Source organism: Varanus komodoensis, unplaced genomic scaffold, assembly GCF_004798865.1.
Source record: "Varanus komodoensis strain SLA01 unplaced genomic scaffold, ASM479886v1 scaffold72, whole genome shotgun sequence".
Classification (NCBI taxonomy): domain Eukaryota; kingdom Metazoa; phylum Chordata; class Lepidosauria; order Squamata; family Varanidae; genus Varanus; species Varanus komodoensis.
The window spans coordinates 2,454,079-2,481,706 of NW_025336374.1; the positions used below are offsets into that span (position 1 = coordinate 2,454,079).

Genomic DNA, 27,628 nt, shown 5'->3' on the forward strand with positions numbered 1-27,628 from the left:
TTTATTTATTTATTTTGTGGGGGGGTAGGGCATGAGATTGCAAAAGTAGGCTGTCTTTAAGAATCCCCATTTGTACTTGTTGTTCAAAATGCACCTTGGCAGGGCAACCCATGGTCGCCAAACTTTTTTTTGGCATCCTCCAACTTTTCAAAAATATTTCCAATATTTTTTTTTTACAAAATTTTAGCACACTTACATAGCCGTTGCCTTTCACAGTTATGTAGGTGCAAGGAATGGGGCGCACCAGGTGGGCAACATCAGGAGTGGCTGCTGGCAAAGTGAGGAGCTTGGCTTGCAAAAAGCAGTGGTGCCTCGTTCATCCCATTCTCTGCAAAACTTTCCATCTGTGCGCTCGTTCATTCGTTCCTTGGGGCTTAGAGAGGATTCATGTGTCCTAAGGGACATTTTCACCTTAGGAAGATGCAAAACTGAGCTACCCCCTTTACACGACCATTTCCTTGGAAAGCTGTTTATTAAGTGGGGTTTAACTGCCTTGGCACTTTCAGGAGCCTGTCCATGGCTGTCAAGATCTGGGCTCACAATCTCAATGAAGAAAAGGATTAAACTAAAAAAGAGGCAGAGCAGCTTCCAGTCACAACGGGGAGGGAGGAGGCCTGTGCCGGCTGCCCCAAAGTGCTCCTGGGCTGGTTGGCCCTGGCGAGGACTAGGCGTGCTTAGCAAACAGCAGGAAGGGCGTTTGTTTTTGCCACCCTTGCCAAGTGAGTCAGTTCAAGAAAAGAACAGATTAAAATATTCTCACAGATATGGGAACCCATCCATGGGAAACCGACCATCTTGAAATATGAAAAGCAGCTGTTTTGGCATATTCAGAGTTAGTTGGTTCATTTCTTCACCCAGCAGGAAATAAAAGGCAGAATGAGAACTGCTGTTTTTTATATATATAATAGTTATTACGATATGATATATATATATCATAAGGCCTCAGCGGCGAGATGGGAAATACGAAAGCACCTTTTGTGATAATTGATAATATCATTAAAGTCTTTTATGAGAGGAGGTGGAAAAGCCGAAGCAGCTGTGCAGCAAACGTCTGGTGAGAAGTTCCTTTGATCGCCTTCCCTCCCTACTACAGGTGGGGGGACCCATCGGGGGTGGCTGGAGCTGGCACTGGATAAGCAGAGCTCTGATCCAGTGGGGTGAAGACGTGAAAGATACCCCACTGCATGTTCTAGGATTCCAATCCGGACTGGAGTCTGTGTCAGCTCAAGTGGACCTCGAAAGTACCTTGGGGCCCAATCCTAGACATGCTTAGAGTTGTAGGACTTTTTTCAGGCTAAGCAGGTGCACTGCCTGTTTTTGCCTAAGAGAGCAGCTTAGTTGAAGCTGCCTTGTTGACTGCTGGTCTGCACCAGGGCGAGACGGCCTGTGCCGCCTGGTTGGAACAGAGAAGGACAAATCGGCATATTTCTGGTCCATGCCCATTTTGAGTCTCTTGTCATTTTCCAGGTAGGGAAACTTCACAAGTAGTGACACACCTTTGCTCCAGCAGTTACTTCTTTGCCTTTTGGAGGGTGACCATGATAGATGGGATGGAGCTAACGTACTCATCCCAGCTAAGGTGGCTACTTAAGCATCACAAAAAAAAAAAAAAAAAAAGACCAAACGAGAGAGAGAGAGAGAGCACGTGCACATCATTGCAAAAGAAGACACTGATCTGTGTAACTTTTGCACATGTAAATTGATGTATTTTGGTGCATGCTTAAAAAGATCACTATCGTTTAAATAGAAAGGCAGTATTGCTCATTGCAGGGAGAAGATGTGCCACATGACTTGGCTGCCTGCTTAACCTGCTGAGAAGGTGCTAACCGGGAATGGGCATCTTCAAGGCCATGGGTGCCCTCCCTCCTTAGGGTTTTTCGACGTAAATCAGACTTGGGCTGGATACATCTTCCGTTAAAAGGCACCTTTAAATAAAGATCTGCTCTGCCAACTCTCCAAAATAGAGGATAATCCTCTGCAAAGTAGGATACCTGGCCGCCCAGTAAGTCCCCTATATGGCAGGTTTCTTTCTTGGAAAGTAAAGTGCCTGAACATGGCTCTTGGCTTTGAACACATGCAGTGCAGTCCCATGTGTGTTCATCCCAAATGTGTTCACTGGGAGTCTTCCTGCACAAGGCACTTCATTCATGCTTGTCATTTCATAGTCATGGTATTTTTGTGGGTGCTTTATAAAACATTTGATCCTCCAGGACCTCATCTCTTCTTTGGAACTATTTCCATGGCTTTATTAAGATAGAAGAAAGTCTGGTATTATCTTGGAATGGTGGATTGAAACCTTGGTGTATTTTCAGAGTTTCATTATACCACAGTGCCACCTCGTGGTTGTATAATGAAACATATAGAAAGGAAGAGAATTAAAAACATTGGAAACAAGCATATTTAAGGGAACCCATTTAACCCTGCGAAGAATTAAAGTGGTGGGTGGAAAGCATCAGGTAGAAAAACCTGGGACTCAACTCTCTTCTAAGGATTCTGGTTTTACAATTTCATCTGCCTAAATTGTTTCTTGGGCTTTTGCCATGTAATTGATTTTTTTCTGAAAATCATCACAAAACAACATTTTTCCAGAGAGCTTTCTGAATATGCTTAACATTTTAAGGGGAGGGTTCTCAAAGATGGCAAGTTCAGCTGTATCTGGATACTCCTCTCGATTCTGCTCCTTCATTGCTACCGCAACATTCTGAGAAGATATTTTACCGTACTGAACCAGATGCTTGTGCCAGTCAGCAGCATGTGAGGAATGGCATTTCCACCCCCTCCCCAGCAATTCCAAGTAAAGTGAAAATGGTCATTAAGTTAAAATGCCTTTCGAGCAGAAGACAGATTTAATAGTTTTTATGGGCCATTTGTACAGTGAAATGTCATCAGTCAGCACACCATGGCTCTCGGGAAAGCAGTCCGGAAATTAAAAAAAGTATATTTTGGAAAAGGGCAATGCTTTAACTTTAAGTTCAGTGATGTAGTGTCAGACCTGCTAACAATGAGTCTGCTATTTAAAACAGAACAAAATTAAATGGAAATGCATTCCATTTCACCAGTGATGGCATAAAATCATTGCACTGCCAAATGATTAAACTTTGTATTCAGTTATGACATGAGCCAGTGGTAACTAGAAGATTCTGGGAATAGAAATATGCTTCTATCAATATGTAGTATAGACTGGATTCACACATGATGACCCACACTCAAGACTGAACAAGGGTTCTTCTTGTACCATGAATTGTTAAATTGTGGGTTGTCGTGTTGTGTGGCTCCAGCCGTGCTAATAAACCATTGTTGATCACAGCAACAGCCCCTAGTTCACAACCCAGCAACAAACCATGTTGTTCTTTGGGTGGATTGTTTGTGCAGCTGGGTTCACACAACACAAAACCTCACATTTCAACTACAATTCCCAGTTTAATGACAATGCTCCCTCAACCAATATTAATCCTGGGGTGAGAATTTTTATTTTTCATGGGTTCTTATTGAAATGTGGGTTTATTTATTTATTTATATTGTGATTTATATCCTGCCTTTTTCCTACAAAGGGCTCAAGGCAGCTTACATCATCTCTCCTCCTCTATCTTATCCCCACAACAACAACCCTGTGAGGTAGGTTGGGCTGAGAGTCTGTGACTGGCCCAAAGTCACCCAGTCGGCTCCATGGCTGAGCAGGGACTCGAACCCGGATCGTCTGAGTCCCAGTCCCATGCTCCTAACCACTGCGCCACAATGGCTCTCCTTGTTGTTGTGTTCTGTGGACCTGGCCACGTAGCCCACCCTTAAAGAGAACAACATGGTTTCGCATAGCTACTCAACTGCATCACTCAGTTTTCTGTTTCGTTTCCTGGTCACAGCAGAGCATGATGAATAAAGCTTGGGCTGATTTGATTCAACAGCATGAGGACAGACACAACTGAGGTTTGACTCTATGAATGGACAGAATCAGTCCCCAAAAGCTCTCAAAAGTTCTGTGGAACAAAGGTGGAGGCTGAAATCAACCAGATTACTGGAAGAAGAAGAAAACCTGCTTTCACCACCCCACGCTCAAGAAACTAATCCCTTCCCTTCCCCCAGAGTCTTGCAGATTGAGTTGCATGCCCTTGAGAGGTTTTTTCTCATGTAAGTGAATGGCAGCGATTCATTATTACAAGAGGGAAAGTAATCACTGTACTAGAGGACAGTACTGCTGGGATGGACCTCAGATGATATTTTTCTGTCAGTGGGGTCTTGAAAAGCAGTACTGTCTGGGAAATAATCTTCACAAGTTATTTTGCCAGACTGCAGGAAATCTTACAGGCCTTTGTGGCTCATTCCAGCTTTACTGCTCTAAGATCTCACAAAAGGACAAACTCTGTGAAAAAGGCACTGTGCTGGAATTTAAAGTGAATGCTGCATGCAACTTTCAAAGCAGAGGATGCTTCAGGAGGAATTTCCCCACCCCAACCCCTTTTTGTGGAGGATCAGGGCCATGATTCAAATCAAAGGCAATGTTTTGGAATCAGTGGGATGAAATAAGAGGGATATGGTGACTAAACAGCTTCTAAGTGCACCCTTTGGCTGAATCACACCATATTTTTGGTACCAATGGCCACGCATAAACTTTGCAAAAGTTACCATTTCTAAATGGTAGAAATGTGTGTATCAATAGCAGCTGTTCTTGAAGGAAAAACTGAACAATGGATAGCCGGCAACTCAGATGGAAAGCGCTCGACAGACTTTGTCTCTGTACAAAACCTGTAAGGCAAGTCAATATTTTCCCTTGCAGATGAAGATTTAAGCCCAGCATAGTTTGTGGACCTTCAAGAATTTGGCATATGGAGATACCTGAAAAGCAGATTGTTTTCTCTGGTCAACTGGCAATCCTGGATTGAATGTTAAAAATCCCTCTACCCACAGACTAGGCACCTGATTCAGATAGAACACTTTGTTCTGGAGTAAAGAACTTAAAAAAAGACACCGCTGCTAGACACAGATTTGAAATAATGTCTTCTTTGGCCCTAAGGACTAGGTGCATATTCTTGTGAAAGTGAACTGTGGGAGCTATATTTGTCATTTACGTTGCTCATGTGTAAACTGCACTCAGAAACAGGATAACCCTTGCTATGCAATGGCAGCATTCCCCAGCCTGGTGCCCTCCCAGAAGGTTGGATTCCCACTCCTGCCAATGGTCATTTCAGCCAATGGTCAGCAATGCTAGTCAATAGGGAAGACTTCCCTGGAGGGAAGACAGGGTTAGAGTGTGAAATGCTGACGCTGGAGAACTACATCCGAGTTCCCAATCAGCCATAACGCTCCCAGGGTGCCATTGGACAAGTCAATGGCCAGTTTGCCCAATGCATCTGGCTAACCTGCAATGCGCCATGGCATTGGCACATTGCAATCAGGGGTTGTGGTGTGTCCCATAAATGCAGCCAGCTTGATTTATTTGCGGGTTAAACCTTGATTAGTAGTAGGGTTGAGCAAGGGTGGCCAGGTTCATATGACATGCTGCAACCTCCAACCTGGGGTTGCAAAATGGAAGTTGCACATATCTGGCACACACTGCAGCTCTCTGTGGGTTAATTAACCCCTAATAACCTGACGTGTCATGCAAACCAGGTCATTCTTTCCCAATAGGGTTTGTTAGGATAAAAGACGATAACGCCAGATCCTCCACCCTGAGCATCTTAGGGGAAGGATGTACATAGAAATGGAGCAACACAGGAGAAATAAAATTAGGGAGTTTTGCTCCATAGCCTTAGCAATTGATGTTGTCAGGTTTCTACAGGGGTGACCTCAGCAGCTGCTATCAATCTGAATTCCAGTGGAGTTGGCAAGGGTTCCAATTTGGTCAGATAAAGAGGAGGGTTACAGTCTTAAATGTATTGGCCCAAGAAGGAACAGGACTTATAGACAGTGATATAGGAAGCTTCAGAGCTGTTGCAGGGGGAGTTGGTGCCATTTCATAGGAGTTAGCCTCATACTTTCAAGCAAATGTCAAAGTGTGGTAAGTGATTAAGGCTAATCGCAAGTGAAAATGAAGTTCTAAAATATTACAGGGCACAAGAGACAACTGTGTCATTGAAAGCTTTGAAGAAACGAGTGAGAAAAAGCTCTTGAGAAATGATTGCATACATTGGGAAGTGAGCAGATAGCAATTTTACAAAAATCAGCTTAGGTAGGAGCAGAACCACAATGCTTGTACACATCAGTGGGGACTGAGCCTCCTCTAGCTGGCCCTACCAGCTCACCACCCTCTAAGTATGTTATGGGCAGTATCCATATGATGTTATTCAGCTAACATAAATTATGTTACACCAGCATAAGAGAACTTAGTGCAGTGCCAATAGTGGTAGCCTGTGTAATAAGATTTTCCAGTAAACCTACATTGTAAGCCTTGAGCTAGCGAACCTCTACACTAGCACGACATAAATGGCTTTTGCAGAATAACACTGGAGGATGCTGCCCAGTCCATTCACGGACACTCTTCACAAGGGCTTATATGGATATGCCCCAACTGCACAATACATGCCACCCCTTTTTTTCCAGGATAAGGTTTCCAACTCTGGAGATTAGGATCAGGATGTGACAGGGACAGAGATGTGCGAGGCAACTGGAGCATCTGCAAACTAAAATGTTCATAGCCTCATCTCAGAAACATAGAAACAGAGCAAGTCAGAAGGGGCCTTCCAGGCCATCTAGTCCGACCCCTGGCTTTAGCTGGCTCCGCTCATGACATGTCTACCATATGCATGCCCAGATGTGTCTAATCAGAGGTAAGTTTCACGGAATTCATCTGGATTACTTCATAGCAAGTGTATGTAGGATTGCTGCCTTAAGGATGTTTCCATCTCCGTGGGGAAGCCTGGGAGCTCATTTGGTGGAAGTAGGGGACATTTCAAATGGGACATTCTTAGCACCTACAATCCCTGGTTGTTGCTTTTATTTATTTATTTATTTTTCGATTTATATCCTGTCTTTTTCCTACAAAGGGTTCAAGGCAGCTTGCATCTCCTCCTCCATCTTATCCCCACAACAACAACAACCCTGTGAGGTAGGTTGGGCTGAGAGTCTGTGACTGGCCCAAAGTCACCCAGTTGGCTCCATGGCTGAGCAGGGACTAGAACCCAGCTTGTCTGAGTCCCAGTCCCATGCTCTTCACCACTACGCCACACTGGCTTTTGTGGGAAACCATGACAGTAAAGCTAGCAACATTGGTTCTGTAACAGCCTTGACACTAAAATAATAATAATAAAGACATAACCCTCCTGCTGGTGTAGCATTAACCTACAGCAACAGAAAAACATCCTCAGTCCTGAGTTTCATTTTAAAACAAGTCAGCTGTGACATATTCATGTAGATTTTATGAGGGTAGGATGGCAGGGAACATGGTCCATTGCTTTTGCCATTTGCTTCTCCCGCTAATGAGTTCGGTGTCAGTGTTGGGTTTGGATTGGGCAGAACAGGAATGCCTCCTGCTGATAAGCCTCCAGCCATCTGATTTGTAGAAGCAAAATCCTAAGCAAGACAGATCCGCTGGAATGATTTCAGTGTGCCTGCAAAAACAGCTGGTGGCTGGCCAGGGTCTTTCAAACGCATTTGCCATTCTGATTACAGTTGCCTGGTACCAAAGCAGAGATGACTGCCCTGAACTTCTAAATCTACCACTGGATCAAGTGATCAGGCAGCTGAGGTTTCCCTCCTGATTTTTTCTTGCTTTCCTCCTTCCCCCAGTCTCTGAATGCCACTTTTCAGCCTTGAGCGCTCCATCAGAAAGGAAAAAGGAGCCCTTGAAAAGATGCAACTGCAGCACATTTAAAGTTACATGAGGATGGGACTGAGCAACCTTGATTCTTATCCTCCAAGAGAAAAGCAGAACCCGGATTTCAGAATGTGGTATAAGTCAGAGAGTAAAATCAGCTTATCCTCTTTGGTGGGCTGGCACCATAATAACCTTAGTGCTGGGGAAAAGAGGCCAGGAAGTGGTAACAGACCCCCTCCCAGGCTCCATAGCAGACAAAGCTACGAGCTAGACAAAAGACATCCCCCCCCCCCGCCACTGCATCCCAGTGCCTGTCACTAGCACAGTACAGGGAAGACTAGTGCAGAATTGTCAGAGACAGTTTCCCCAGTGAAAGAAAACTTCCTTGAACTGGCTGAAGAATGGAACTGTGGAAATTGGGAGGGAATGGCTGTCACATTGCAACCCTGAAATTTATGCTGTGCCTTTAAATTCATTGGTTAAGTGGGAGATGTTGCAGCTGCGACTTCTTCTGTCCTGTCTGGCCCCCAGCCTTGCCTATGCCATCCCAGCCACCAGCACTAATATCATGGACCAGCCTGACTTAGTATTAGTTATCATGTGTTTTGGGCTGCATCCTTAAAGGTGTAATATGAATAGTGGGCTGCAACCTGGCAGCTCCATGGAAGAGAACTGGCTCTCTTCCATCTCCTAGACTGAGGAGTCTAGGCCACATCGGTATAGGGACTGGTGCCTGGAGATCCTCCCAGAATGTGGCTCTTTTGCACTTGTCAGACTTCTTTCCCATGCTTGGCCCTGGCCTGGGAAGTGAGCTGAGCCAAGATCAAGTCCGTGCAAGCTCAGGAATGCTCACAAGCCCTTTCTTGGCACTGAATAATTCTTCCAGTGCCCCCAAGCCATGGGCGCAAAAGCAGGACTCTGCAGTGGGCGTGCCGGCAGCATGCAGTGTGGTGCACAAGCCAGCTTTGCTAGTTCTACCTGCACAACAGTTGGACTTGCCTCCTGCCAGACACTCTTGCAGAGCTGTGAGAGCAATATGACAATGGGACCAAGTACCCCAGGAGGTCGTGGACTCTCCCACACTAGAGGCATACAAGATGCAACTGGACAGCTGTCTGGGAGGGATAGCTTAACTGGGAGTCCTGCACTCAGCACGGGATTGGACCCAGTGGCCCTCTGGCCCCTTCTATTTGTTATGAAACTCTCGGTGGGAGCCAGGCTTAGAGAGCATGTGGGCCAGAGCCTGGGGAGCTGAGCTGAGCAAATCCAGTGGATTCTCACCCCAGTCTGATTACTGCACATCACCAGCAGGGACCGCCAAAGCTCTCCATTTCCTGCAGAAAAAAATGTCTTCTGCCTTTACATACAAACCTTGTAAAATGTCAGGACAAGCTTCTTTCTCTCAAGTTCTAGCTTCTAGCCTCTCCTTCTCTCCTCTCTACCCCTTTGCCATGTTCTTTGCCCCTCCACCCTTGCCTCAGCCTTGCATTTTTTTTCTCCCCACACTTGCGACGCCTGGCATTACAAAATTAGCCCCCTCCTCCGTGGGAGCCATTTTGTGATGATACCGACAGGAGTTCCTCCAATTCCCAGATGTGCCCACAGGTACAAAACACTCAGGGCTCTTACCTCAGGCAGTTGCTCTTTTAACAGTCAGGCTGGTAATTTGTTTTTGTGGGCTATTAACATTTAGTGGAGTTATTTGTAGAGCTATTACCAGAAGCCATCTCCCTGGGATATTTGCTTTGTACATCCAGCACCAGTTGTTGTAAGGGCAATTTTAAGCATCCAATTCCCCCGTGTGAATTATGAGTGATATTTAGTGTTCAGGAGGCTGTAGCATTGCTTGGTTCTGTTCTTGTTTGTGGAAGCTGCTTTATTTTCCCTGAATACTGCACAGGTTAAGGGCTGAATGAGCTGAAGCTTGCAAAAAGCTACAGAAAATGTGGGCTAGAGCCTTCTCTTAACTTGGGCACATTCAGGCTTTGGTAGTTCTGTGTTTCTGTCATCTTTATTTTCTTTACATGCAATATTTTGACTGTGATGCTATGAACCCTTTCCATTCAACTCAATTGGACTTACTTCTGAGTGAACACATATAGGACTCCACTTGACTCATCCTTCCAAATAGCACATTTAACCTTTCCTTTACAAACCAAGAGAAAGGGGGCATTAATGCAGGGAACCTGGAGTTGCCATGCAAAAAGAATAAAGCCAACTGCTGTGAGAAGATTAAGTGACATTCCAGCCCTTCTTTGGGAAATTAAATGGTCTTGGAGCGGGAATGTATACAGCAAAGAGAATGGCATTCTTGAAACAGTGTGGTCTGTTTGCAGAAAATCCAGCGATGCCCCCTGCTGCTTAAGCCTCGTCAGATCTCCATTAGGTCTCAGTGGAAACATGGATGTGTGGAGCTCAAGGGCTGGCTTGTGCTCTGCACTTCAACACAGATTTCAGATGCAAGAAAAAATGAAACCTGAACTATGCCATGAGGCCTAAAGCATCCTGTCTTGAAGGATGCATTTTAGGAAATGGTGATGACCCACAGCACAACAATAATACTGTTTTTAGAGCCAACAAGTGGGTGTTCACTGGCGGGGTGGGAGAGAAAAGGCTGGGCAGCCCAGAGTCTGCAGTTCCAAAGGGTGCAGCTCATAAAATCTGACAATGCAGTTGAGGAAATGCTCGATCGGAAGAGAGCTGCAATAGGCAGTGAGGTGTTTTGGACTGCCACACCTATGATCCTGGTCTGTTAGCCACGATGTGTGGGGCTGATGGGAGTTGTTGTCAAAGCCATATGAAGGGTGTCGGGTTGCCTGCTCCTGGATGGGATTGTGTGAATGCAAAATAGATGTGAGGTCGGCTGTGTGCACACTCTGCCTTTAGGCACACCAAGAAAACCCCATCCGTGAGTGCGCATGGCTGGGAAAGAGAAGGCTTCAAGCCATCTTATGTTTTACCCTGGGCCACCATTGCTTTGTGACTCCTTGTTTCTGGGGAGAATCCCAGATCCCCTCTTATCCCAGGGACTTTGTTGTGGCTCTGTCAGAGCCCCACATCCATTTCACAGTATATCAGATCTCTCAGAACATCATGCGTGATGCTGAGTGTCGTCTCCTGAGTACAGCGGGAATTGAGGGGAGACACAATCAGCAGGGGCCAAGGGCTCGCTGTAAAGAGCACCTCAGGGTTGCTCTTCCCCTCGCCCTTGCAGTCGGTCTCTTTCCCTGCCGCTCCTGCTGCAGCCCAGAAAAGGGTGGTGGTAAGAAGGAAGAACAGGAGGCGCCTCGGCCTGCTTGCTCCTTTGCTCTCTGCCTGTCAAGCGAGCAAGCGGGAGCGATGGTGAGGAAGAGGAGGAGAGAATGGCTGGTGGCAGGGGCAGTGAGAAGGCGGGGGACCCTCTGAAGATACATGGGGGTTCTGGGGAAGCACCACAATGGCACTGCGGAGCCTCGCCTGACCAGCTAGACTTGGGAGTGCGTAGGGGCCGAAGGGAGCGCAATTCCTATCATCCGGAGTCAGCATGGACATAGGCCATGGACACTAGAAGGTCTCCCTGGCATGAATACCAAGTGCTCTGAAGGGTATGGAATGGGCTTCCACGGGAGGTGGTTGAGGCTGCATTGGTGAGGGCGTTCAAGGATAGGCTGGACATGCACATGGGAGGCATGTTGTGAGCAGAGCCAGCTATAGCCAGGGGTCAGACTAGATGGCCCAGAAGACCCCTTCTGACTCACTCTGTTTCTATGTTTCTATTTTGAGTCCCCTGGTTAGGGGGAACCCCTGGAAGTGAAAAAACCCTCTAACACCTACACTGTGCTCCTCAATCCCAAATCTGAGGCTTTTGCAGGCTTCCTGGGCCTCGAAAGCCTGCACACTCGCCTCTCTGCTTCTGAGGCTGGGAACAGGTTTGCAGGCAGCTGCACCGAGCATGGAGGCCTTCATAGCCCACCCGCCACCCACAGAGGCTGCCTGAGCATGGCAGCATGGAGGCGGCTTTCTGCAAGCATGCCAAGGGTAGCCTTCCCGACTTTCCTTCTCCCCTAGCCTGGTGCCCTGGAGACATCTGAGACTGCAATTCTCATTGGCCAGGTTGGTCTGAGATTACAATTCTCATTGGCCAGGTTGGAGGGGTCTAGTAAGCCCCCTCCCTTTGTCATCTGCTCCCCCACCAAGATGTGCATTCATGCCCATTCACTGGAATGAGCCCTGATGGATCCTTATCTCTGCTTTTCCTGCCTTGCTGTAATCCTGCTTTTTTCTTTCCCAAATGTGGATTCACAGTTTAATCCCTGTTGGAAACCCTACTTCATTTCCCATTTACAGTTGTGTTCTCATTGCTGTGCGCATTTAAAGATCAGCTGAGAGACAGCCAAACACCCTCAGTTGCAGAACCTGCCACATGTTTGTTTTATTTGCCTTATTTATTTAAAAGATCTTTATACCACTCCACATCTGAATAGATTCTGGAATGGTGAATAACAGCATGTTTTTAAAAGAATGCAAGACCATCTTGAAACATATTTTATTATTTTTATTTTTTTTTCTTAAAGAATAAAATGCAAAGGAAGACAGGAAAAAAGTAAAAAAAGAAACCTGACAGATTCTGAAAAAGTGGAGATTTTTTATCGTACTATCAACCAGTACTTTGTTGAGGCTTATTAAAAAAAACCCAGTAAGTTTTCCTATCACTTTGAGTCAATTATAAATTATTGCATCAGCTTTAGATTAAAATATATATCATCAAAAATATTTTATAGGCTCCATTTTGTTCTGTATTAATTGGACTTCCTATGATAAAATTTCCATTTATCATTAAATTGATGGGTCCTGTTTGCATAATTAGCTAATTTAGCTATTGCTGCATAAAGACCATATTAAAACATATTTTTAAAGAACAACAGATTAGAAGCTTTTTACAGAAGAGGATACCAGTAAAAGCCGTGGCTGCTCAAAGATGGCCGATTCAAAGCAAGATGCTTGCAACAGGTGCTGAAAAACAACACAATCTTGCCTGATTTCCATAGAGAGTTCCATCGAAGTGGAGCCACCAAACTGAAGGCTTTTATTTAGATGTTTTCCAGTCAGGCCAAAGGTCCATGCAGAACCACCAGGAGAATGCCATCCATTGATTTCAGTACCCAGTCAGGTTGATGATTAAGAAGACGCTCTCTCAAATATCCTGATTCCAAGTATTTTAGCACTTTATATGCTGGTAGCAAAACCTTAGACCTGGCCCTGTAGTGAACAGACAGCCAGTGCGGTTCCTTCAGCAAGGAGGGTTGCATGATGAAAAGGGGCAGTTCCTGACAATGGCCAAGCTGCTGCAATTCTGCACCAGCTCTAGACCAGCCTTAAGGGCAGCCCCACATAGACCTCATTGCAGTAATCCAGTTGTTAGGCCAAGCGATCCCTGTCTAAGAAAGGCTGTAGCAGGCAAACCAGTGGAAGCTGGTAAAAGGGACTCCTAGCTGCCCATGACCAACTGGGCCTCTAGAGATGGTGAGCAATCTAGGAATCCCTAAAGACTACAAACCTGAGCTTTCAAAGGAAATGCAACTCCATCCAGAACAGGCAATGAACTGGACTTGGGAACCATCCACTCAAAGGGTTTCTGTCTTGCCAAGATGCAGCTTCAGTTTATTTGTCCTCATCCAGCCCAGCAGTCTAGGCACTGATCCGGGACTTGAATAGCTGCACCTGATTCAGATGTCACAAGGTGACAGAGCTGTGTTTTGCCAGCATACTGATGGCACTTGACTCCATTCCCCAAATGAGTGTTCCCAGTGGCTTCATGTAAATGATAAACAACATTGGCAGCAAGACAATTCCCCGGAATTTACGCAATGCTGTGCCTAGCCCATGGTATCAATCCGGGAGGGTATCATGGACAAAGCCAGTGAGAGATTGAGAAGAATCCTTGGTCACACTTCTCCGTTCTTCTCTCAATAAAGATCACACATCAGGGCAACCAAGACTGATCCAGTACCACCCTCAGCTGGAAACCTGAACTGGACTGGGTCTAGAGAATCCACATCCTGCAAGAGTGTCTTCAGGTGTTCAACCTCAACCATCTCAAACGTGTTCCCTAAGAAAGTGATATTTGTGGCTGGGTGGTAGTTGTCAAATGCGACTGAGTCACGAGTGGGTTTGCTCAGGAGCTGTGGTCCTAAGGCTCCATACAAAGATGCATTTGCCAGACCCACCTAGTCATACCTCCTCCTCTAGCTCTCAGTAGTCAGGAAGGGCAAGGATCATTTGGTCATGCGACTGCAAGTACCTGTCCACATTATCAGGCCACAGCAACCAAAATCAATTCCACAAAATCATGCAGATGTCCTGATTGGAGTTGCACCATTGATGGAGTCAAATTCACCACAGAGACAGACAAACTTTGTCCTTAAAGTGCAGTAGGAAAAAGTCACAGAAGGTCCTTGAAGAGCCCAGGGCTCCATTCATGGGGGAGTGTTAGCAACCCCTAGACCACCCAAAACAGCTCCAAGTGATGGCTCCTGGAGGACACAATAGGCGTGGTTATGTGCTCAAGAGCATCCTTGTTCCTCTTCACTGGGAGTCTTACACTATTTTCACTTAGCAGCTGGGTAGGAACATATGGGAATGGGTGTTCCTTCAGGTATCTAGTAAGAGAGCTAGAAAGTCTTTAAACTTGTCTATGCCTTCAGCCTAGGTTGGTGCTTCACTGAATATTCAGACAGACATATCTGGGTCAGATGTGTTGCACGTTCATCCATTCCATATTGTAAGTTGTACAAATCCCCATCACAAAGAGGAGACAGGGCCGCAGTCCAAGCCCTACCTAATGGAGAAACCAGAGTATAGAAGCCCAGTCTTTATGGATCCCCTGAAACCAGTGTTAGTCTATGAGCTTGTTCTGGTTCTGGTGGAGCTGGTGAGTACAGCACATCAGGTGTTAAACCTTGTTAAGCCAAAAGAATTGAACAGGAGATTGTTTTCTTGACAATAATTTTGAAAGCTGGTGGACAGGAACTCTATGTGTGAACAAAGTTGCTTGATTCTCCAATCCACATCAGGGCTTTTGATTCCACTTTGCAGATTGAAGTCACCTAGGATTGTCAGGGTTGAGTTTTGACCTGCAGGCATTCTTTTGAAAGCTGATGGGAATACTTCTTCCTGTTCCCCCAGTACTTGCCCTGGCTTCTGCCTCAAAAAGGGTGTGCTTGTCCCATGACAATGGAAATGGAAGTAGAGCACAGCCATATTGAAGTCTTAGCTGCCTGCCTCTCTCTGACCACATGCAATCACACTCACATGCACACACAAATGTACACACATGTGCATGCACACGCACCACACATTGCCTGCTGTGATTAGAGCTAGAAGCAATTTCTCCATTTCGCATCTTGGCCAGAATTAGAGCCACTCTGAACTGAACTTGAATAATTACAAGGCTTAATGAAAAGTGAATGAAATGAAACATTTTAAAATGGGAGTGGGCAATCATTCTTATCCACGATAATGATGTACCTAGAATGGGGCTGCTTGTGGCTTTAATTTGAACAAACTTGTTCCCATTTCCCTCCACAAGAGGGCAGTGTGTTTCTTTCCTGTGCTTATGTTTCACTGCATATAAATCCAAAGACTTATTCTTGAAATCATTTTCCTGTTCTTTTTACATATCACCATCTCACAGAGCAGGAAGCAAGCTTGTCTGAAATGGGTTCACAGCTGGCTACTGCTTCCTTTTGCATATTGAATGCTTAGTCCACCCACCCACCCTTGCTGCGGAAGTATTGTTCAGTGGTTAGAGCATAGGTGGAGACTGTTCTTCATCTGGGTTAGAGTGTTGGAGTAGGACTGGGAAGACCCTGCTTCAAATCCATGCATTGCTGTGAAACTCACTGGATGACCTTAGGCAAGTCGTCGTCATCATTCTCTATGGCCCAATAGCCTAAACTCTCTAGGCATTTCTCAACAAATCATAAGCACGGGTACAATAAAATCAAATATGCAGTAAAACAGTGTTATACAAAATGTACGACAATTTAAACAAGTAAAACCATTTCAGCAAAAACCAGTCTTAACCTATTGCCAAAAAAGATGGGGATGTTGGTGCCAGGTAAGGCTCACTGGTGAGATTATTCCATAATTGGGGGGGGGGGCACTACTGAGAAGGCCCTCCCCCTTGTTGCCTCCTCCTGTTGAACTGGAAGCCAGAGCAAGGCTTCAGATGGGGATAGACTGAGGCTGGGAGGAGCATTCTGCCGGTTATTGTGGTCCCAGATATCAAGCTGCCTGCTGTATTTTGCACAAGCTGCAGCTTCTGAATAGTCTCCAAGGGCAGCCCCACGGCATTGCAGCGATCTTACCTGGAGGTTGCTGGAGCCTAGATGACTGAACCCAATCTATCCCTGTCCATCTAGGGGAATAGCTGGACCTCCAGCTGAAGCTGGTGGAAGGCATCCTCTGCCATCCTCTGCCACCTGTGCCTCAAGTGATGAAGATGCTTCAAGGAGCACTCCCTTGATACGAACCCGCTCCTTCGAAGGGTCGCACACCCTCCACCTGGTCAGAGGACCCATCCACCAATAGGATCTCAGCCTTGTCTGGACTGAGTTTCAGTTTGTTGGTTGTCATCCAGTCTATGGTCACAGCCAGGCGCACATCAATAGCCTTACCTGATGAGGATGCAAAGGAGAAATTGAGCTGCATGTCATCAGCATACCGAAACTTGGGTTGACACCACACCACGTGTAGATAGCATGGGGGGTAAGACTGAACCCCGATAAGAATCCATGGGGCTGAGCAATATTCCCCCAGCATCACCTTCTGGGGACATCCATCCAAGCAGGAGCAGAACTGCTGCAATGCAGTTTATTTATTTACAGTTTGTATATACCATCCAATTCTAACGACTCTGAATGGCTTACAAAAAACAAACAGCCACATACAACAAACAACACACAACAGTTCCCCTCTCCTGCTCCCAACTCAGACAGTTGACCCAGAAGGATATATCAAAAGCTGCTGAAAGATCCCGGAGTATCAGCAGGGTCAGGCTCGCCCTGTCTCTCTTCCAGCATAGGTCATCACGCAGGGTGACCAAAGCGGTTTCTATGCCAAAACCAGGCTGGAATGGATCCACATAATCAGCCTCATCCAAGGGTGCTTAGAACAAGTTCTCCTCCACCCACTCAAGGACTTGCCCAGCATGGAACTTTTGCCACAGGCCAGAAGTTGTTAGGATCTTCTTCGTCTTCAGAAGCAGCCTCACCACCAGCACTTTCAGACTGCATGGGGGCAGTGGCAAATTCGCCCTTTTTAATGCTGAAGCCTAATTTCAGTGGTGGTGAGGGTGAGATGCAGCTCCCAGTGGGTTGGGGAGAGGGAGGACAGAGTCAGCCCAGCAATCCCTGGAAGTTACCCACTGCTACTGTGTACAAAAGCACGTCTGCTGCAGAAATGCTTCTAAACCCTAGTTTAGCATGGAGGACGTGGTTCACAACAGCTCTGATTAGAGAGATGATACGTATCTCCTTGGGATCCAAGGTTTCTGAATTCACCCCATTGGTGAAAACCCAAATCCTCAAAGATCTGGGCTCAGAGGATATTAAAATGTATGTCAGTAAGAATAAAGGAAAACTTTTATAAATTGCTATGGAAATGGTACCTAACCCTGGTGAAGTTGAATCATATAGATAGCAAATATTCCAATTCATGTTGGAGATGTGGTCAAGGAGTGGGTACATATTATAATATGTGCTGGGAATGTGACTACAGAATGAAGTTTTGGAAAGAGCCTTTTAAAGAGAGTAGTAAAATATTAAGTTTAAACATGGAAGTATGACTTGAGATTGCTTTATTGTCAATTCTTGATAGAAAACAATGCTGTTGGAATATTAAAGGATTCATACCAAATGTAATCACAGATTGATGAATCATAGCAAAGAATTGGAAAGTAAAACATGATTATCAATTGCATGACTGGTATAGAGAAGTTTGGAATGTAGCTATTAATAACAAATTGTGATATTAAGGTGAAAAGGGGTATATAAAAAAGAACAATGTTGATGATATTAGGGGTTCATTTATTGATATATGTTTAAAAAGGGGGGTGTGTTTGAGCCCCAAGGCGCCGGCTTGCTCGCAGGGAGATCATTTTGGACTCACTGGGAGAAAATGATCTCTGTGCACTCATGCCCCTGCCTTTCTGCACGCAAGCGCATGCGCCCCCCCCCCAGCCCTGACCCGTGCCCCCCGCCTGCACTGCTTTGGTGGCCTGCACCCACCGCTGGCACCTTTCAACTGACCCCCTGTTCAAAAAGTTTGAGGACCCCTGACTTAAACTCACACTCACTGCCCCAGTGACTCCATCCAGCCATCTCATCCTCTGCCCTCCCCTTCTTCTTTTGCCGTCAATTGTTCCCAGCATCAGAATCTTCTCCAGGGAGTCCTTCCTTCTCATTAGGTGGCCAAAGTATTTGAGTTTCATCTTCAGTATCTGGTTTAACAATGCAACCATGTAAAATAGAACACAGCATCCTGAAAAATTCCAACTGACAATAAAACCCCAATTAAAACAATCAGATCTTAAAACACTGAGTAACAAAAAGGTCGGATGCATCCCCAACAGAAGACCACAACATGGCAAGCTCACATAGAAGGCAGAGAAATAGAAGTAGGAAGCAGGTGGGGAGGGAATAGAGAGACTATCAGAAGTTGCTTCGGTGTCACGTTTTGCTTCTCCTCTTTGTGGCAGAATATCCTTGACCTGGGCTTTTTGCATCCAGGTTTCCTTTTCCATCTGTATGTCGATTGCACTCGCTGTGGGGGCGAGGGGGTGGAAACACCAGCCCGAGTTGCTTTAGCTGGTGGGGCCCGCCTTGTGTCTGGCTGGCCCATTCCATTTGCATCGATTCCTGCTGCCGGTGACAACCGCATGCCCCTTGACAAAGTAGGCACTGCTAAACCTCCCGTCCTTTTTGCAGAGCATGCCTTGGTCCACAGTTTGATCAAAGACTCTCACTGGGGTGGAAAGGGGGCATGGGGGGAGTTCCCCGAAGGTTTATGTAACAGATGTTATCGAGCAGAGACACTAGTCTAAGCACTTGCTCACTAATGTTGACACTGCTGTTGGGATGGAGGGTGGCTGTCACGGAGCTGCTGGGAGGTACCACTGCTAAGCAGCTGCTAATGTGTCTGTGTAAACCATGCTGTATTTTCAGCTCGTCATTATGGCCGGGACGGTTCTCCTCGCCTACTATTTTGAGTGCACGGACACTTTCCAGGTGCATATCCAAGGCTTCTTCTGCCAAGACGGAGATCTGATGAAACCTTACCCAGGAACAGAGGATGAAAGCTTCATTTCTCCACTTGTCCTCTATTGTGTGCTGGCTGCTACCCCAACAGCAATTGTAAGTAGATCAAGCGGGAATAATAATAGCAAGCAAGCAAGGCTTGACTTTTAATTCTTTGCTGCTGATTTGTGGTGGGGACAGAAGAAAGGGATGAGATATTGGTCCTGCCCCCAGTCTTTCTTTTTGTGCTCCTAATTGATGGAGATTTGGTTGGAAAGAGTCGAAAGTTGGTAGATTAATCCATGCTGGCCATTAATTACCTCATTAATTATCTGCACACAATCGCATGGTAAGACAAAGCTCCCGAACAAGGCATGATAGCAGTACATCTCATTTGACAGATGGTTTGCATATTTATGGTTCAAACACAACCCCAGGATATGAATGATCGAAGCTGAAATCACTCCCATAGCATCAGATTTTAATGAAATCGAAGCGGGAGCATGCAGAATATATGAGAGTCAAAATGGATTGCTTAGATGCAAAACAGGAAGAGATTCCAACAACAGGATAATGCTTGTGAGCTGATGGAAGATGCCTTTCATTTTACCTGTTCTTCTCAGTATGGTTCCATACCACATGCTGAAAAACCCTCACAAGTCCAAGAAAGCCTTTCTCAAGGTGCAAAGGATGAAGAAATGTAATGCCCTTTCCCCTTCACACATGGGCTTCTAGTGTGCTCCAAAACAAGCAGAGTCTGCCTCCAGTTTAGTTTTAAAAAATCTGGTTCAAACAAGGCACCACAAGCAGATTTGTCAGAGTTTCTTCTTTTCTCCGCGGATCCACCCCCCCCCCCTCCTCATCATGGTCTATTTTAAGTGTTTTCAATATCATCCTTTTTCCACACATCTGTGGGAATTTTGGATTTTGCTCTCTGTTTTATATAGTCAAAGTTAGGGGCAGGAAGGAGACTTGATTACTGTGGTGACTTTTCAAACACGTGTTACTTTTACATGCTTAGTGGGTGTGTGGTCCCATAGCAGAATTAATGGGGAAAGCATTGTACACTATGTACATTAAAGCACCCAAATAATCTAACACCATCCATTTGGGTATAGGGCAGCTATGGGGCAGACAGTGCAGTGGTGGTGGAAGCACATTGCCGACAGATCGAGCAGATACTCTGTCTTTCCCTGAAGCCAGCCATGCGATATTATAAACCCACCCTATTCCCTCACCCTACTCATCCTTGCAAAAATACTTTGAACTGAGTTTTCTTTTTTGAATAACAAAGCTAAATAAGTTCAAGCTATGCCACAGTGTTTGTACACAGTTCTGTCCTTGGGAGGTCTGTTATCTTTACCTGCTGGCAAAAGTTCTAAACCTTTAGCAGCTTCACCACAGGCGGAAAGCCAACGGGTTGAACTTTTCCTGTCGGTGAGGTGCAGGGATGGGAAAATCTCACCCTGGAGTCTCCCGCTAATGCCTGCATTTCTGTGGGCACCTCTCCTGGAGCCTCCTTTGTTGCCCTGATTTGTATTTTAGTTCTTAAAACTGTTTTTGAAAATTAAACCAGGGGGCTAGCAAACTGCAAAACAAAGGACTTCCGGACAGCACCATCTTTTGGGGGGTTCAAATAAGCAGCTTGGTGTTCCTCTGTTTCTGCCTTATATTTGGGTTCTTTGGCAAGTGATTTAAAAAAATCTTGCCACTTTGCCTTCTGGTACTATCTGTGCTCATCAGTATTAACTGCTTGGAGAGCCCATGGACTATGGGCAACACAGAAGTGCAATAAATAAATAAACCTTAAATTACTAAGAGCGCAAGCTATACTTTCTTTAAAAAAGTGAAAAATTGAAGGCTGCAGGGCAGAGCCATCTCCATGAGTTAAGAAAGCATTCAGATCGCTGAAAAGGAAGCATGTTGAATGCATGTGACGGAGGAAGGGAGGTGTGTGTTGGGGGAAGAAATGTAATGATTTGCAAGATGCTCAGCCCCCTCCTGCCTGCATTAAACATGAGGGGCAGGATCCAGTTTGCTAGCCACACCCCCTCCATGCTGATATTATTATTATTATTATTATTATTATTATTATTATTATTAGAACATTTCTATGCCGCCCCTTGCCGAAACCTTGGGGCAGCTTACAACACAATAAAATACAATACAAAAATAACAATATAAAATTAAAATTAATAATATAAAATAAATAAAAAATATAAAAGATATAAAAGAAGTTATGAAAGAAACGTTATAAAAGAAAAGAAGTAAAGAAAAGATATGTGCTGGCCACACATTCGTGGCTGCGCATCCACTGGCAGTGTGAAAGGACCAGGTGCACGGGAGCAGACCTTGCCAGGGGATGGGAAACTGGGTTAATCAAGGTTCCCCCTTGAAGGGAGGATGCACCTGCAACCAGGCACACCTGGGGCCCCTGCACACCAGTGCCAAGCAAATGACTGCGGGGGGCATGGCTAGCAAGCACATCCATGAGCACAAGTGGAGCTTGGATGAGTGACACAACATTGCACCTAAATACAACGCTTGGCGCAGTTGCGCAAACCGCCTTTTGGCCAGCTTCATTCCAGGGTCAAGTGAAAGCAGTTTATACATGACCCAATGGCCATGAGTGTGGAAGTGGAGCATGGCTGAAGCAGAAGATCAGTGCCTCCACCTTGATCCAGGGGTGTCATATTGGGGTCCTGTATTTCATGTGAGGAGTTGCTGGCACCGCTGGGAGGGGGCCCCTGTTGCCTTCCATGGAGACATTTTTTCAGCTAAAAATCATCCACCACAAAATCATTTTTCCCCTCCAGGGGAGAAAAAAACATTGATCCAGTGTGCAGTGGGGTGGGGGAGATTTGGATCTGTAAAATGGCATCATGTGCCTCTTCTCCTTTCCAATACAATTTCACTCACACACACGTGTGCATGCCCCCCTCTCAGCTGCATTAAAGAAGCAAAATACCATCAGAACTTTGTCACATTGGCATAGACACAAAGAGCTGAGCTAGCAGAATGCCGGTGTCTTCTAATTTATTTCTGCTGGAAGATGCACAGGATTGTGCTTCGGCCTGATAAAGAGATCCTCGGCTACTTGCTAGGCGGTTCCTTACAAGAAAAGCAGAATGGATTAATTCTCCCAAGAGGCAAGTGCCCTTCTCCACCTCAAATCTTCTATCACAAAATGGATTTACATACAGCATAGTGAGCCAGCCAAGGGTGTCCATGCGTTACTTAATAACATGGCATAATTACATAATGACTTCATGTGATCCTTACGTTGAGGACAAAAAAACCCTCCCCCTTGTTCGTTGTCTGACAGTGAGAGAGACAAGCAACACCAGCAAGTTGTTTTATATTAAAAAGACTCTTGTATTATAGGGACATACTAGAAATATAGAGTGAGCCTGTCTCCAGTTGGGACCGCCTGCCACAGTCATCCTGTAGAGCAAATTTATCCATTTTGTTTTTTTGTAACTATTAATAACAGGAAAAATTGTAGTAGGAAACACTACTCAATAAAAGCAGAATAAAGCCATCAAAAAGGGAAAACATAACCAGTTGCTTTTGTACATGGTTATCTAGACCTACACTTCCTTTTCGGGCATCTGGTGTCAAAACATCTGCCTCCAGACTTATCTTTACGAATTCTAACCTCCTTGACAGTGGTTTATTTTATATTTTCAACCCTCTTATGTATCTCCAATAGAACATTAAGTAAATGACCCTTGTTGTCTGATCATCAGGAAAATTGTACATTGTTTACTTAATTTCACTCCATTGTTAGTGTGTGGAACACAGGATTGTGTTTACAATTGGTATATTCAGACTCTGTGAAATTACTTTGGAAATCCAGGGTTTGGAAACATTGCCCTGTGAGGAGAGACTGAGAAAACTGGGCATGTTCAGCCTTGAGAAGAGAAGACTGAGAGGGGACATGATATTCCTCTATAAGTACCTCAAAGGCTGTCACAAAGAGGAGGGTCAAGATCTCTTCTTGCTGATGCCAGAGTTCAGGACACGGAATAATCAGTTCAAGTTGCGATAACCCAGATTCAGGCTGGACATCAGGAAAGGCTTCCTCACTGTCAGAGCAAAATGACAGTGGAACCAGCTGTCTAGAGAGGTGGTGGGCTCTCCCACACTAGAGACATTCAAATAACTGGACAACCATCTGAGTGGGATGGTGTAACTTGGTGTTGGAGGCGATGGCCTTTATGGCCCCTTCCAACTCTTTGATGATTCTATGACTTCCTCTAACAACACACTAAGGTGCTCAGTGCCAATAGGTGTGTAGCCAGCACAGGGCTGCTAAGAAACAAGAGGAGGGTATCAGGCTGCTGAGACAAATGCCACAGGAAGTGCAATTAAAAATGGGGGGGGGGGACAACAACACCTAAAGGGGCAAGCCCTTCCCCTATGTAAAAATAGACAGTGAGAAACTCAGTGGCCACAGAATGTTGAATTAATTGGGGAAGAAACCCTGAGCAGGAGAAGGGGAATGGAATGGAGTATTGTGGAAGAGGGCATGGCTGGCTGGATGAAACACTCATCCAGGACTAACTAACCCTGCAGTGTTGAGGCCAGTTCCACTCAATATTTACTAGTTCTGCACTTCTCCAAATATAACAGTTTCAACTTATATTCCGCTATGGCTCCATTTCCATTTCTCTATCAGTTTTGGCCATTTTCCCACTCTGAGTCTCCATGTTGTGATTTCTTTAATCACTTTAACCAGTTCTTTGAATGTGCTCAACTGATCTTGTCATGCCTTCATTACTGGGCCCCAACAGGAGTGGCAACTGGTACCAGAGCAGATAGCACCATGCAAAGCAGGGTGCAGGTGGGGAGGACTTTGCCCAGGGACTGCTGGTTGCCGGCCCTTCCCTAGAGCCAAACACCATTCACGTCAACGTCCCCTCTCCAGAGTGCATGGCCAAGCTTGGACATGCAGCATTTACTGCTAAGTGGCAGGTTTTGCATGCTGTTCTTTTGCTATCAGGACTAATTATCATCAACTCAGACAGATTCTGGAAAGTGCATTAAAGCCAGGAATGTTAAGAAGCGGCAGCAGTCATACAAGGTGGACTGTTTTAGCTCCTGTGGGGAAAATAGTGCCTCTGTCCTCCCTCCCTCCCTCTTTCAGGGGCAGATTGCCCAGACTTATAGGGAAAGGGTCAGCAGACACTCACTGCCTTCAGATTAACCCACAAACCATGATCGGCACACTTCTCCAGGCTTTTCCCAGCGGGCTGCTTCATCTGCGCATCAGAATCAAAGACTAATGGCTGTGTTTGACTAAGAGGATTTGCTGGGGTGAATTCAATCTGCCTTAGTCTGTCTCAGCACCAACACCACGGTTTCCCCCAGCATAATAGAACAGCCAAGATACCGGTTTATCATAGCCTTCTCTGACCAGATGCCCTACAAACAGACTGGACCAGAAGTTCCCATCATCCTCTACCATGATGGGTGGGGGTGATTGGAATGGTAGCACAACACACATTTTGGGAAGATGCCAGGTTGTTGAAGGTTGGTTGACAACCCTGCCCCTTTCCCTAAGGGACAATGTGAATAAGGGCTTTTTTATTTGAAATTGCAATCCTGGAGTTAGTTATTTGCTGATTTAGTGTATGATATGTTCATGACAAGAGAAAAAAACAAATACATACACACACATACAGTCTGCACAGATATATACACATTTCTGCAAGGGTACAGCAATAGCTTCAGCTAACCAGGCAATTGCCTCTGGTGTTGCTTCGTGCAGATCTTCTAAGAATCCAGAAAATGCACGTCTTGTGCATCCTTGCACAAAGTTTGATAATTTGCACGTTGGCACCACAGTGCAATCTTGCAGTCACCCCGAAGGAAGGAAGCCTTCCCCTCCCCATTGAGCACAGTGGGGCTTATTTCTATGCACAGGATTGCACCCTAAGCCTAAGCACGATTCTGGTGGCTGAAAAGAGAGCATTCCTGGCTCAAGGCAAATCTCATGAACCTGAGCCTCAGCCTCCACAAACCAAGTTACTTTTCAAGATCCCACAGTGTTGAGCTCCAAAAGCCGGTGAATTCACTCTTCCATCATTGACAATATCACCTAGGCCGTACTTGATGAGGATATGGGAAACGCTCACAAAGGCGGACTCTTCTGTGTCCTGAACCAGTTCGCTTGAACCCAGAGCAACTGTTACAACCTACATATATTATGCACATTGGCATAGAGAGGTTTTTCTTAGTTGAGACACTTCTTCATTTGTTGGTAGTGAATTGAGGTAGGACAAGCAGGATTTAGGCTCTGTCCTTCAATCACTGCAGGTCTGTTAGTGACTGAGCTTCCATCATGCACTTGCCCCATCTTTTCAAATCTACATTTGCCATCACAGGGACAGGTAACTTGCTTTTTTGAAAACGAATGGATGCCTGAATTCTGTGCCTCATACTGCATTCTCAGGTGCTTCTGGGTGTCTGTAAGAGCTTCCCCTTCCCTCCTGTCTTTCACTCCTTGTCTTTTCTGATCCCTTTCTCTTCCTGATGACATTATATAAGTAAAACTGTATCATATAAGAGGGATTTTCTTTTCAGTTATTTTCAGCTTTCTGCTTATTTATTTTGACAGTGAGGGAAGCAATAAACGGAAAGAAGAAAAGGCCCTAGCAACAAGGGGTGGAGGTGAAGAAATGTATGTAGAAAGTTTTAGACCTTGTTTTAGCTGGGATCAAATGAATATGTGCCATGCAAAGGCCCCATGAGAATTAGCACGTGCAGGAAAGCATCTCATATATTTAAATCCATCTGAGTGAGAGAATATAGGTTATTGGGTGGTCTAAAAGTCTAGTTACTTAATTCGCTAAAGTCATGGCAACTTTTGATTAGAGAATAATGCCTTATGTATACTGCCAGCCATCCAAGGTGGTCTTCATGGCTTAGGGTTAGGAAAAATAACAACATCACATTACATTTCAGTAATCATGCTCTAAGGAAGGTCAGAATTGAGAGTGGTTTACCTGAATGCAATTACTGTGTTCAGGGCAGTGGTAAGAATAGAACGAAGAAATTTGTGTTTCACAGCTTAGCCTCTTCATCATCTCCTCCCCCTCCCCCTCCTCATTAGCACATTTCATAAGAGAAAACCTTATTTTCCACACGAAGACCACCTTGCATTTTAAAGAAAATCTGCCTCCCCCAGATTCTTATTTTTATTTATATTTATTTATTTATTTTCCCATTTATATCCTGCCTTTTTCCTACAAAGGGCTCAAGGCAGCTTACATCCTCCTCCTCCTCCATCTTATCCCCACAAGAACAACCCTGTGGGGTAGGTTGGGCTGAGAGTCTGTGACTGGCCCAAAGTCACCCAGTTGGCTCCATGGCTGAGTGGGGACTAGAACCCAGATCGCCTGAGTCCCAGTCCCACGCTCTTCACCACTACACCACACTGGCTCTGTTGTCTTTCCTGCCAGAATATTCTGCCTCCACCTTCACTGCAGAAGACCTGTCCAGGGAAAGGGGAGGAATATTCAGCTCAGCTCAACTGCAACATTTTGTTGCAGATTCCTAATGTTAATAGGAAAATAGGCTTTCAATAGGCTTGATAGGTTGCCTGAGGTGCAGAAGAGCCGACCAGTTTCAGCTTCTTGTCCAAGCTTTTCATGGCTGAGCTTGCCTCCTAAGCTCTTGTCCTTCTCTTATGTAGCTGTTCCCTTTTGCTGCTCGGCAGTCCCCTTCCTTCTGCTTAATTCAGTTCTCTCTGCTCATGTCCTCAGCCATTAAATGTGCAGCAACACCGATTTTCACTTATGCTGAATCCAGCCCCAGCATCCTGTGGTGTTCAGGTCTCCAATGAAACTAAACCAAAAGGTAACAAAGCAAACTCAGCATTTTGCTCCTTCCCCACAGTGAGCAGATTATAGTAAGAAGACCCAGGAAATCAGCAAAGTGCATCCACCTACTGTATGCCTGGAAGGGTCCAGCCAGAACAATCCCAAAGGTGCTTGTGGTTAAGAGCCATTTTCAGGGCCAGCCCTCCCATAAAGCAGCCTGAACCCCCTTCTCAGGCAGTGGATCCAGTGGGGTGGCAGGGCAGTGGGTCATACACGAACCTTGCCAAGACTGCCTCTGCAGACACCACCACTTCCACGCCAGCCTCACCCAGCCCTGCAGCAAGTGCCAGCCGCCTCTTGTTTCAAACGCTCTGTCGGAGGCAGCGATGGCAAGGGTGCTGCCTCCTGATTCCTTGCCATGGGAGAAAGCTCAGAGCAAGAGATCAGGTGGGTGAGCTTTCCGGGCAGTCTCCAAGGCTATTTCACAATGCCTCAATTTGGAGAAGGGCCTCTCAAAGGGCAGCAAACAGACTTTAAGGAGAGGGCATCCAGCCAGTCTCCCATTCAGAGGGCGAGTGCAGGCGGCAGCAGTGCAGGACCTCTGACCGTGGCCATTTAAAATAATATAATGTTGCTGCAGGAATAGATGCATACAGTGAGACACACACACTGTGGCATTTATATGTATCGGTTCTCTGGGAAAGAAATCCCCTGCCATAGTTGATTAAACTAGCCCTGATTACTCTTAGCTAGGCTGGCTACAGAAACAGGTTTATTCC

At 45.6% G+C, this 27,628-nt stretch overlaps 1 protein-coding gene across 6 annotated transcripts in view; it reads left to right on the top strand.

Annotated features, from left to right (window-relative positions):
- PLPPR1 (phospholipid phosphatase related 1) overlaps positions 1-27,628 on the top strand; it is a 158,698-nt gene that overhangs the window by 113,454 nt on the left and 17,616 nt on the right. For all 6 annotated transcript variants that reach the window (XM_044452444.1, XM_044452445.1, XM_044452447.1 and 3 more), the window contains one exon: positions 18,952-19,140. In XM_044452444.1, coding sequence (XP_044308379.1) covers positions 18,952-19,140 — 189 coding nt within the window. The remainder of the gene's footprint in view (positions 1-18,951; positions 19,141-27,628) is intronic.